Source organism: Molothrus ater, chromosome 6, assembly GCF_012460135.2.
Source record: "Molothrus ater isolate BHLD 08-10-18 breed brown headed cowbird chromosome 6, BPBGC_Mater_1.1, whole genome shotgun sequence".
NCBI lineage: Eukaryota > Metazoa > Chordata > Aves > Passeriformes > Icteridae > Molothrus > Molothrus ater.
In genome coordinates, this window is record NC_050483.2 from 17,180,136 (window position 1) to 17,192,938 (window position 12,803).

The window sequence follows — 12,803 nt, forward strand, 5'->3', positions numbered from 1 at the left end:
CACATCTCCAATTTAGAGCTCAGGACAGTTTTGAGTGAGAGGCATAACCCAAGGCATCATCTCCAGCCAAAGGATGCCTAGGCCCTGGCACATCCATGAAAAGTGCCATTCAACAAATATGACCTTGTGGACCAATGCTGACCCTGAGTGCAAGAGTCACCAGTGGAGGGTGGGCAAGAAAGTGTACACTCAACTCCAGGCTAAAGTTCTCTCACTTAGACCCACGTGCCAGATTTGTCTTAGTACTGATCCTCCTATGGGGAGATGCCACAACATGCTTTGCCTAGAATCCTTCCCAAGACTCAATCATTCTTTTCTCTCATCCCTTTCTTTGTAGCAAGAGAGCCAACCAGAGCTAAGACACCAACTACTAAAGTAGTACCAGGTGAGTGCTCTGGTCATGAAAGAGATAAGAGTCATCCCTGGCTAATGCATCCATATCCCTTCACTAGCCATGGCCCTCCCACGGATCCCTCCCAGAGAAGTCTGCAGCAAGCCAGTTTTAAACTGGCTTGTAAACAAGTGATACCTCTTCCCCACTCAGCTGTTTGAGGAAGAAGAAGATGAGATAACTTGCTAGAGGTCAACCTTCAAAATACTCAACAGCAAGTACTTATGAAAGAGAAGCAGGACAGGATAGAACATATTTAGGATAATGGACACCTTTATTAACTGAAAAAAAACCAAACCCAAAACCAACCAGATTTAGTGGGAACCAGGTCTCCCATCCTGGCCCATAACTGAGCACAAAACCTTCAAAACAGAAGAGTCAACATCACCCAACTTCCCATAAGCCAGCAACATACCAATGACCTGTGCTTCCCTCCTGGCAGCCTTCACCCATGAACAGTCAACTGTGCCACACATCGGGCCACCTGTGACCACACACAAGACCACAGCTGCCACCTCCATCAGCAGCACCTCCAAGACCTCTGTCTCCACAGAAGTGCCTCTGGAAACAGCCTCTCCACATCCCAGCTCTCCACCTGCCCCCAGCAGCCCGCTCAGCACCCGGCTGCCATCCACTGCCACCACTTCCACAGCCTCCTCCACAGCAGCTCCCAGCACCAGCCCCAGGCCCACACCTACAACCCTGAGGCCCAGGGCTTCTTCCCCAACAACCAGTGCTGCAAGGGAGTCTCCTGTCACAGAGTCCTCTGCTCCCACCACAGCCAAAACCAGCACGCTGCCATTGCCTGCTTCTTCTCCCTCCTCAACTGTGTCCTCAACATGGCTCAGCTCTGCACACCCTGGTAAGGCTCTCTCTTACCTGTCCTTCTACTTCTGCCTGCTCTCCCTTTTCTCTTTTTCATTTCCATGAGTGGAGACCACTTGCATATTTTCTTTAAATTTGCTCTCCATTCTAAATTCTTTTTGAATCAGCAGTGTGATGTGGTTGTCATTTGGTACTGCCCTGGGACTCCAGTCACTCCTACACTGGCCACCATATCAGTTCTGAAGTGGGCAACCTTTAATGTGCTCCTATTCCTTGCGAGGCCTGCACGTCCACACAGGGTCCGCTTCCAGAAAGAGGAAGAGGCATCATGCCTGTTGGAAAGCAGCATGTAATTTATCTCCCGTTTTAGGAGAAAAAATGAGGGCAGCTATAACGCAGAGCCCTTGGTCCCAAGCCCCTCTATCTGATAAATGCTCAGTGCAGCATGCTGAAGTTGTTGATGTTTGTGCTCCCAGTCCAGAGCTACAGTGACCACATTTGTCTATTCATTATGCCCTCATCCACAACTGACATGTGCTCCCTCCTGGCAGCCCTCACGCATGAACAGTCAACTGTGCCACACATTGGGCCACCTGTGACCACAGAGAAGACCACAGCCACCACCTCCATCAGCAGCACCTCCAGGACCTCTGTCTCCACAGGAGCCAGCCCACCAAGCAGCACAGGAGTGCCTCTGGAAACAGCCTCTCCACATCCCAGCTCTCCACCTGCCCCCAGCAGCCCGCTCAGCACCCGGCTGCCATCCACTGCCACCGCTTCCACAGCCTCCTCCACAGCAGCTCCCAGCACCAGCCCCAGGCCCACACCTACAACCCTGAGGCCCGGGGCTTCTTCCCCAACAACCAGTGCTGCAAAGGAGTCTCCTGTCACAGAGTCCTCTGCTCCCACCACAGCCAAAACCAGCACGCTGCCATCGCCTGCTTCTTCTCCCTCCTCAACTGTGTCCTCAACATGGCTCAGCTCCGCACACCCTGGTAGGCTCTTGTCTGAACCCAATTTTTGATTCTTTCTGACCAGCCACACAGGTTGCTTGCAGAGTTGTTTTAATTTTCGCTCACTCTTTCATCTTCTTTCAGCTTTGGGACTGTGGTATATGGCCTTAGTTAGGGTTCTGGGACACTGGTCTCTCCCATGGAGGCTGAACTGCCAGTCTCTGAGGCAATGGTCCTTAAGCTCTCCCTATTCCCTGAAGGGACAGATGCAAATTCACACAGGGTCCTATCCCAGGGATTGGTAGAGGGATGTTGCCTGTTGGAAGGCACTCTACCCATTTCCTCCCGTTTTAAGACAGAAACCAGACAGCTTCAGACAGGGCCCACAGTCTCAGTGCTCCCTTTTTCCCAGGGAAGACTCAGTGCAGCACAGGCCTGCTGTTTTTGTTCATATCCTAAATCTGAGGCCTCTGGCCACTACCACTTCAACTTTTGCTGCCCTCATCCTCAAAATCTCTCTGCTTTACTTCCAGCAGCCTTCACCCACAAACAGTCAACTGTGCCACACATCAGGCCACCTGTGACCACAGAGAAAATCACAGCTGCCACCTCCATCAGCAGCACCTCCAGGACCTCTGTCTCCACAGGGAGCAACCCACCAAGCAGCACAGGAGTGCCTCTGGAAACAGCCTCTCCACATCCCAGCTCTCCACCTGCCCCCAGCAGCCCGCTCAGCACCCAGCTGCCATCCACTGCCACCACTTCCACAGCCCCCTCCACAGCAGCTCCCAGCACCAGCCCCAGGCCCACACCTACAACCCTGAGGCCCGGGGCTTCTTCCCCAACAACCAGTGCTGCAAAGGAGTCTCCTGTCACAGAGTCCTCTGCTCCCACCACAGCCAAAACCAGCACGCTGCCATTGCCTGCTTCTTCTCCCTCCTCAACTGTGTCCTCAACATGGGTCAGCTCTGCACACCCTGGTAAGGCTCCCTCCTATCCATCCTGGTGCTTCCCCCCTCTTGCTGTTCCACTCATCCTTTGCAACCACACAGGTTGCTTGCAAAATGGTTTTATTTTTTGCTCCCCATTCCCCCTTTTTCTGATTTCAAACACTACTGTCATCTTACTTGGTTATGGATCTGGGGCACTTCTCTCTCCTACAGAGCCTTCCTCTCTTAAAGTTGACTGTCTTTACACTCTCCTTGTTATTAAATGGAGACTTGCATATCCAGACAGGGTGCTCTTCTAAGAACAAGTACTGGGATCTTGCCTGTTGGAAGCTACTATATCCATTTCCTCCCTTTTGAGGACAGAAGCCAGACAGTGGCTTCTGGAGAGGACTCCCAAGCCCAGTGCTTGTTTTTTTCCAAGAAATACTCACTACAGCACTGGCATTTCATTTTAAATCCTATCCACAATCTGAGTCCTCTGCGCACCTCCATCTCCTACTCTTGTCGTCATTCACACCTGACCTGTTTTCCTCCTGGCAGCCTTCACTCTTGAACAGTCAACTGTGCCACACATCGGGCCACCTGTGACCACACACAAGACCACAGCTGCCACCTCCATCAGCAGCACCTCCAAGACCTCTGTCTCCACAGAAGTGCCTCTGGAAACAGCCTCTCCACATCCCAGCTCTCCACCTGCCCCCAGCAGCCCGCTCAGCACCCGGCTGCCATCCACTGCCACCACTTCCACAGCCTCCTCCACAGCAGCTCCCAGCACCAGCCCCAGGCCCACACCTACAACCCTGAGGCCCAGGGCTTCTTCCCCAACAACCAGTGCTGCAAAGGAGTCTCCTGTCACAGAGTCCTCTGCTCCCACCACAGCCAAAACCAGCATGCTGCCATTGCCTGCTTCTTCTCCCTCCTCAACTGTGTCCTCAACATGGCTCAGCTCCGCACACCCTGGTAGGCTCTTGTCTGAACCCAATTTTTGATTCTTTCTGACCAGCCACACAGGTTGCTTGCAGAGTTGTGTTAATTTTTGCTCACTCTTTCATCTTCTTTCAGCTTTGGGACTGTGGTATATGGCCTTAGTTAGGGTTCTGGGACACTGGTCTCTCCCATGGAGGCTGAACTGCCAGTCTCCGAGGCAACGGTCCTTAAGCTCTCCCTATTCCCTGAAGGGACAGATGCAAATTCACACAGGGTCCTATCCCAGGGATTGGTAGAGGGATGTTGCCTGTTGGAAGGCACTCCATCCATTTCCTGTGGAGAGCTTTGTGGATAATTGGCTAGCTGAGAAAGGCCACTTCGATGTGATACTGTTGGATAAGGATAGGGGAAACAAGCTGGGGATTAAGCGACCAGTGTCCAATCACTGACAAAGGTCATGGTGACCTTCGCTGAAACAGGAAGATGGGGGAGAAAATCGCTTGCCAGAAAATGAAGATAGCCTAGGTAGAGTAGATATAAGAATGTAAACATAGAAACAAAATAATCATTAGAGCATAGAAGTAGGTGTGGTTGATCTAAGTGTGCTTTAACCAATAATGAGCTCAGCTTTTGCAATATGTATAAGCTTCATTAACACCAATATAAATATGTGTGAGCTATCAATAAACTTTGGGATTTGCTGTTCACGCATATTGTGTGAGGCAATTCCTCTGCCGATCACAATTTCCTCCCGTTTTAAGACAGAAACCAGACAGCTTCAGACAGGGCCCACAGTCTCAGTGCTCCCTTTTTCCCAGAGAAGACTCAGTGCAGCACAGGCCTGCTGTTTTTGTTCATATCCTAAATCTGAGGCCTCTGGCCACTACCATTTCAACTTTTGCTGCCCTCATCCTCAAAATCTCTCTGCTTTACTTCCAGCAGCCTTCACCCACAAACAGTCAACTGTGCCACACATCAGGCCACCTGTGACCACAGAGAAAATCACAGCTGCCACCTCCATCAGCAGCACCTCCAGGACCTCTGTCTCCACAGGGAGCAACCCACCAAGCAGCACAGGAGTGCCTCTGGAAACAGCCTCTCCACATCCCAGCTCTCCACCTGCCCCCAGCAGCCCGCTCAGCACCCAGCTGCCATCCACTGCCACCACTTCCACAGCCTCCTCCACAGCAGCTCCCAGCACCAGCCCCAGGCCCACACCTACAACCCTGAGGCCCAGGGCTTCTTCCCCAACAACCAGTGCTGCAAGGGAGTCTCCTGTCACAGAGTCCTCTGCTCCCACCACAGCCAAAACCAGCACGCTGCCATTGCCTGCTTCTTCTCCCTCCTCAACTGTGTCCTCAACATGGCTCAGCTCTACACACCCTGGTAAGGCTCCCTCCTATCCATCCTGGTGCCTCCTGCAGAGTTTAGTTTTTGCCCTACATCCCCTTCTTTCTGCATTGGACCAGTAGTATGGCATTACATTGTTATGGCTCTGGGGCACTGGATTCTGCCATGTAGCCTGGCCTGCCAATCTCAGAGGGGACTCTCCTTAAGCTCTGCCTATTCCTTGAAGGGACACCTGCATATCCAGACAGGGTGCTCTTCTAAGAATAAATACTGGGATCTTACCTGTTGGAAGCTACTATATCCATTTCCTCCCTTTTGAGGACAGAAGCCAGACAGTGGCTTCTGGAGAGGACTCCCAAGCCCAGTGCTTGTTTTTTTCCAAGAAATACTCACTACAGCACTGGCATTTCATTTTAAATCCTATCCACAATCTGAGTCCTCTGCGCACCTCCATTTCCTACTCTTGTCGTCATTCACACCTGACCTGTTTTCCTCCTGGCAGCCTTCACTCTTGAACAGTCAACTGTGCCACACATCGGGCCACCTGTGACCACACACAAGACCACAGCTGCCACCTCCATCAGCAGCACCTCCAAGACCTCTGTCTCCACAGAAGTGCCTCTGGAAACAGCCTCTCCACATCCCAGCTCTCCACCTGCCCCCAGCAGCCCGCTCAGCACCCGGCTGCCATCCACTGCCACCACTTCCACAGCCTCCTCCACAGCAGCTCCCAGCACCAGCCCCAGGCCCACACCTACAACCCTGAGGCCCAGGGCTTCTTCCCCAACAACCAGTGCTGCAAAGGAGTCTCCTGTCACAGAGTCCTCTGCTCCCACCACAGCCAAAACCAGCACGCTGCCATTGCCTGCTTCTTCTCCCTCCTCAACTGTGTCCTCAACATGGCTCAGCTCCACACACCCTGGTAAGGCTCTCTCCTATCCATCCTGGTGCCTCCTGCAGAGTTTAGTTTTTGCCCTACATCCCCTTCTTTCTGCATTGGACCAGTAGTATGGCATTACATTGTTATGGCTCTGGGGCACTGGATTCTGCCATGTAGCCTGGCCTGCCAATCTCAGAGGGGACTCTCCTTAAGCTCTGCCTATTCCTTGAAGGGACACCTGCATATCCAGACAGGGTGCTCTTCTAAGAATAAATACTGGGATCTTACCTGTTGGAAGCTACTATATCCATTTCCTCCCTTTTGAGGACAGAAGCCAGACAGTGGCTTCTGGAGAGGACTCCCAAGCCCAGTGCTTGTTTTTTTCCAAGAAATACTCACTACAGCACTGGCATTTCATTTTAAATCCTATCCACAATCTGAGTCCTCTGCGCACCTCCATTTCCTACTCTTGTCGTCATTCACACCTGACCTGTTTTCCTCCTGGCAGCCTTCACTCTTGAACAGTCAACTGTGCCACACATCGGGCCACCTGTGACCACACACAAGACCACAGCTGCCACCTCCATCAGCAGCACCTCCAAGACCTCTGTCTCCACAGAAGTGCCTCTGGAAACAGCCTCTCCACATCCCAGCTCTCCACCTGCCCCCAGCAGCCCGCTCAGCACCCGGCTGCCATCCACTGCCACCACTTCCACAGCCTCCTCCACAGCAGCTCCCAGCACCAGCCCCAGGCCCACACCTACAACCCTGAGGCCCAGGGCTTCTTCCCCAACAACCAGTGCTGCAAAGGAGTCTCCTGTCACAGAGTCCTCTGCTCCCACCACAGCCAAAACCAGCACGCTGCCATCGCCTGCTTCTTCTCCCTCCTCAACTGTGTCCTCAACATGGCTCAGCTCCTCACAGCCCAGTAAGGCTCCTTCCTAGCCATCCTTTTCCTCCTTGCCTTTCCAGCTCTCATTTTTTCTGTCACTCGACTGATTGTCCCTACCTCCACCGTTTCTTTCAAAAAACACATCCCAGTTCTGCATTTGTGTGGCTGCTTACCCCTCTATTACTTTGCAATTGACCAGTTTGGTTTCCCATTGTATTCCTGGGCTTGTGCACTGGCTCTGCTTGGGACAGAGCTCATTATTGTTCCCAGCAGGTTTCCTGGTACTGCATTTTAGATGTGAGTCCCAGCCAGTGTTGATGGCACATAAGAGCTTTGGTGATTGATCAGGAGTGGCAGCTCCACCCCTGGGCTTCCTCTATTTGTCTTTCTGCCAGCCAGGGAGTGGGCATGGGGTGGTCAGGAGTCCATCAGGGACACAGCCTGCATAGCTGGCCCAAAGCCAGCATCCAAGGAGACACTGCATGCCACCGAATATCATGCTGAGCTGTACAGTGGGAGAGTAGGGCAGTTACTGCCAGGTAGCCATTGCTTGGAGACTGGCTGGATATTGGCAAGTGGTGCAACGTGGTGAATTTTGCATCTCCAGTGTGGATCCTCATTTACGGTGCCTTTGCATCTCCGTATGTGGATCCTCATTTGGTTTTTAATTTCTTCATTTCTGAAATCTGTCTCTCTCTGGATATGTGCATGTGTTCCTGCTTTGGCTTTTCTGATTCTCTCCTCATGTCTGAGCAAGGGGAGAGAAGTGTCCAGGTGGGCATTCCCAATTTGACCTGTGCCTTCCTCCTGGCAGCCTTCACCCATGTACAGTCAACTGTGCCGCACATTGCACCACCTGTGACCACGCACCAGACCACGGCCACCACCTCCATCAGCAGCACCTCCAAGACCTCTGTCTCCACAGAAGTGCCTCTGGAAACCTCTCCAAATCCCAGTTCCCTGCCTGCCCCCAGCAGCCCACTCAGCACCCGGCTGCCATCCACTGCCACGTCTCCCTTCTCTTCTGCTTTGGCCTCAACCGTCAGTACAACATCTGTGCCTACATCCCTGACTACTTCCACATTTAGGTCTGCTGAGAGCACTACACATCCTTACTTCCAAAACACATCGACTCCACATGGCAAAACATCTTCATTTGCTGTCCCTACTAGTATCTCTGCCCAGTCTAGGCCAGCATTGATCCCAACTGTTTTGTCTACAACTATTACCTTTGCTCCCCATGTTATCACGACGGCTTCTACAGAGTCAGTTGAACAGAGTTCCCTGCGAACAACAACACTGACCACTGCCCACACAACATCATCTCCTTCTCTCACCTCTGGTCTTTCAACATCCCTGTCCTCTGTTGTGCCATCAACAGTGCCACATGGTAATGTATCTCCATCTCATTTCCTCTATCATGGATTTGCTTTGAATGCCTTTTTTTTTTTTGATGAGCATATGAATTTTCTTTATGTATCCTTTGGCTATGATCATGTTTGTATCCATTGGCTCATCTTTTTTGTCCTTTCTGCAGTTACTTTTCTAAAGCTATTGTCTGACGTCTTAGATTTCATAAAGGTTCCCTGCTATTCAATATTTTAAACATTAAGAAGTGTGAGTTAGAGTCTAACAGGATGCACTTCAGGAGAGCCACAGAACCTTCACTCTGTCATCTTAAAAAGCAGTGTAAGAAACTTCTTATTGAACAGGCTATCCCCTCATTACCCTGCAGCCTTCCTGTTAGGTCTCACATGCTTTGCACACTTGGGCATATAGATACAGCATCTTAGTCTACTGCCCAGTTAGTAGTTATCTTATTTTCTAATTTAAAAAATCCCAAAGTCATACTACAGCATTAACTGAGCCTCCCCTGCAATAATGTTCAATAATCTATAACCTTTCTCTCAGCAGAGGACCTGAGTGTGCTTAAAAGATTATTGTGCAGGATCAGGTGTGAGCAGTGTATGAATTGCCTTTACAGTTTTCAACATCTTTGTCTCCTTAATATAAACTTCAAACACTGTCTTTTAACTCCTTGGAAAACTTGTGTTGTCAGTCAGCTTTCTGCTACATAAAGTGTTTAGTGTGGTGCTTCAAGGCAGGGGAAAATACAACACTGACACATAGAATTGTTACCTAACATATAGCATTACACATTCTCCCTAGCAAGGCAAGTTGTGAACTTCTGGCTACCTATAAATATATCCTTAAAATGAGTAAATTAAGCAATTTTCAAATAAGTATAGTGTGTGAACCAGAAATAATTCTACCAGAATGAGCCAGCTGGTTGCTCTCTTTGCATCTCTGTGTTCTCAGCATAGGATTAGTTTTTCCATGCTGGACTGAATATGTACTATATTCTTAACTGGATATTTTTGCTTATTTGTAATTCCAACAACTTCTGTTTTCTTAAAAAATTATTCTTTTCTTTTGTTGTCCTCCAGGGTAAGCCTCTCCTGCAACTTTAGTGCCCAGTTTAAAACCTTCTCTTGCTGTGTAACTCACTTATGACTTGTTAATTATCTCATGCAATAAGAATGGTTTTCCAGGAAACCAAATATGGAGGCTTTGGGCATCTAACAAAGGTCACTCAAGAAGATCAAGATGAATTATAGCAGAAATTTTTTCTTTTTACATTTGACAGAGCATTGTAGAGAAGTTGAATATGAAGAAGAAATAACTTACAAAGGCTGTTCCACAAATGTCACTTTGAGCCGTTGTGAAGGATCATGTACCTCTTCAACAAAGTAAGGATAATTGAGGCTGTACAGTACTAAAGTTGTTTTCCTTATTTGGTCATCTCTAAGTAGGGAAATTCATGAACAACTGTGCCTTTATAATTCAGGGAGGAAAATGTGGTTAGCATCCACCCAGCAATGTACAATGTTGCTGTATAAACTGGTTAATAGCAACAATAAGGTCATTAATTACACAGGGATTTACATCTAATCAAGGAAGGTCATCTCACTTCCTTAAGTTTTTGTTGTTTTGCTTTAAAAAAAAAGCCAGACATCAATACTCCAGGTTTGGAGAGCTATTTTGTTGTTTTTGATGGTTGGGGGTTTTGTTTTGTTTGTCTGTTTTTTAAAGTGGTTTAGACTATAAATACCTATTTCAAATAGCTAAGATAGTAAAATAAGAAATTTCATCTAAGGTAACTAATGCCACTTCAGTTGTCTCATAACATGCTCCTAGTAGTGTAATTCAGGTACATTTTATAATTACAAGGGCACTATCTGAGCCTGTGCAGTTCTGCTCCCCATTAGGAGAATGTGACAGGAAATCAAGGCTTCAATACAAGTAAACAGTGCAGCAGTATTAGAGTTCAGTTAGTGTGGGGGGGGGGAAGTTACATTCCCAACAATCCAAGCCAATACAATGTTCAAGAATGGAAAACAATGAAGGGTTCTGCTTTTGCAGAACTAATTTAGGAACTAGTTTAAATTAATCCTTATGCTAAAAATTGTCCCCTTCAAAGCACATTCAAGCATCCCCCAGCATTTGAAAACTGAGCGTCTGACCTTATATGCTGAGTTGACAAAAGGGCTGTGAAACCTGGAGGAAGACTTTCAGAGTTAAGGTTTGTCTCAATTGCTAAGAAAGTTGTGTTAAAACCCAGTTTTAACTGAAACCAAGAAAACTTTTCTCCGTTTCAAAAGAGGGTTTTCAGAAAAAATTTTTTCCCTTAACTCTCCTTTCCCCATACCTGAGTTCTGGCCTGTTATCGATAGAGTTTTCCACTGACAAAGAGAAAAGCAGAACCAAGGCCAGCAGGAGGCTGAACATGGTCAGGAATCAACAGCCTGAGAACTGCAGTACTATAAGGACAGACTCAAATCCTTACCTGCCTATTCAAGCTCTCACTTCACCTACCTGTGCTGTGAATTCAGCAATTAAGTGCAAGTCTTCTACCTTGTTAGCTGACCTCAAACCCAGAACTGGCATCATACAGCCACCACCTCAGCTTCCAGCACTAACTGTGCAGTGGGAGAAAGGGGTTTTCCTTGCTCTGTGAACTGCAAAAGGAACACACACAATTCAGCATCTGCAAAAGAGACCTTCTGTAAACTCTAAGTAGTCCAGTGCACAGCTTTAACAAATTTAATCCCTAGGTACTTTACAAATATTCAGAAGGCCAAAAAGAGACCAGGGGAATCAAATTCTATTAGTTTTCCAGTGAGGTCTGAGGCCTAACAGATGATGAGATCATAGAATCACAGACTAGCCTGAACTGGAAAGGACTCACAAGGATCATCAAGTTCATCCTGTTCTAAAATGGAAGGCAGCAGCTGAGTACACCAGAGTTTCTGCCTCATGAGAACTTAAAATGGAATAATTTCCCACATTATTTGTAGTCCTGCAGGTGACAGAAGCATTCAACTGAGGGCTGTGCTCTTTCCTCTAAACATCTCACCATAGGAACGAAAGAAGTTCATTGAAAGAAGTTCACTTGAAAGGCTGTGAGCCTAAAATGCTGTAATCAAATGCCAACTGATTATCCCTCCCTTCCACACAGGCTGGATGTTGAGAAGATGATGGTCATCACAACATGTGGCTGCTGTCGGCCACTTGAACTTCTTAAGAAGCAATTCCAACTGCCATGCCAAGACCCAGATAACCCTGGAAGAAGGCTCACCACAGAAATAATTGCATTTAGTGGCTGTGTGTGTGACTTTGACAGTTGCACACACTAGCCAGACCTGATGGCTGCAGATACCATTTTTTGTAATTAAACCCTGATCACAAGTTAATCCTTCCACAGCTCATTGCTGGGTTCTCTTGTACTGATTACACAGACAGCCTTGCTGTCATGCTGCCTGAGCAGCTGCCTGGACTACCAATGGAGTCACAAGATGATAAATTATTCCTGATCAGGAGCAGGGTGGGGTGCACAGGAGGAAAGAAAGAACAGGCACAGAAATCAAGAACAGGCTGAGGGTGGGGATCAGGAGGTGAGACAAGAAACTGTTTGGCCTTGCTCAGCACGATTTATTCAACCAGAGCTAAAACATGGCCCATGCACTGGGCAGTATCAGAAATTTAATAATCAAATAAAGTAGAAGGAATTGAATTTGCTAACTTCTTTCTCCTTATTTGACCAATTATTTAAACTGAAAAATAGTCTATTAGGTTCACTACAGTCAACTTGACTCTGTAGAAGAGCACACTACTTGAGTGGGAGAAGGGAAGTGACCTGTTCCCTGCCTTTGAAAGTGGACACAGCATGTGTCTCATCATCCACAGATGACAGGGTTGGAAAGCAAGGTGCTACACAACCCAAAGGTGAATGGTGAGGTTTCCACAAGCACCCTTAGTATGGTGGGACATTTCTAGAAAGGTAACTAATACACACATGGAGCAGCTTTGGGATAAAGCAGGAAGCTGAAGGCATTTCTTGGCAAGAAATGAAAGCCTACACGCGTCTCACAGAACACAAGTGGTTCACTCACAAGCAATTTCTACTTGCTGCAATGCCAGACAACCTTTACATTGTTGCAAGTCATTTGAGAAAAAGCTGTATGATTGCAGAAAAGCTGAGTGCCCTTTTTTCCCTTTCAGCAAATGTAAGAGAAGAACCTGAAGCATACATTTAAAGCTTATGAGGTTATTTAGCAGTTTAGATTACTCTTCT

At 48.1% G+C, this 12,803-nt stretch overlaps 1 protein-coding gene across 1 annotated transcript in view; it reads left to right on the forward strand.

Moving 5' to 3' along the window:
* The window catches only part of MUC6 (mucin 6, oligomeric mucus/gel-forming), a 43,089-nt gene extending 31,166 nt beyond the window's left edge, over positions 1-11,923 (forward strand). The window contains exons 32-43 of the mRNA XM_036383203.1: positions 338-385; positions 834-1,124; positions 1,173-1,253; positions 1,768-2,211; positions 2,706-3,149; positions 4,986-5,432; positions 5,899-6,011; positions 6,643-6,648; positions 6,880-7,202; positions 7,978-8,558; positions 9,816-9,918; positions 11,688-11,923. Coding sequence (XP_036239096.1) covers positions 338-385; positions 834-1,124; positions 1,173-1,253; positions 1,768-2,211; positions 2,706-3,149; positions 4,986-5,432; positions 5,899-6,011; positions 6,643-6,648; positions 6,880-7,202; positions 7,978-8,558; positions 9,816-9,918; positions 11,688-11,865 — 3,059 coding nt within the window. The 3' untranslated portion in view covers positions 11,866-11,923. The remainder of the gene's footprint in view (positions 1-337; positions 386-833; positions 1,125-1,172; positions 1,254-1,767; positions 2,212-2,705; positions 3,150-4,985; positions 5,433-5,898; positions 6,012-6,642; positions 6,649-6,879; positions 7,203-7,977; positions 8,559-9,815; positions 9,919-11,687) is intronic.
* The last annotated feature ends 880 nt before the right edge of the window (positions 11,924-12,803 follow it).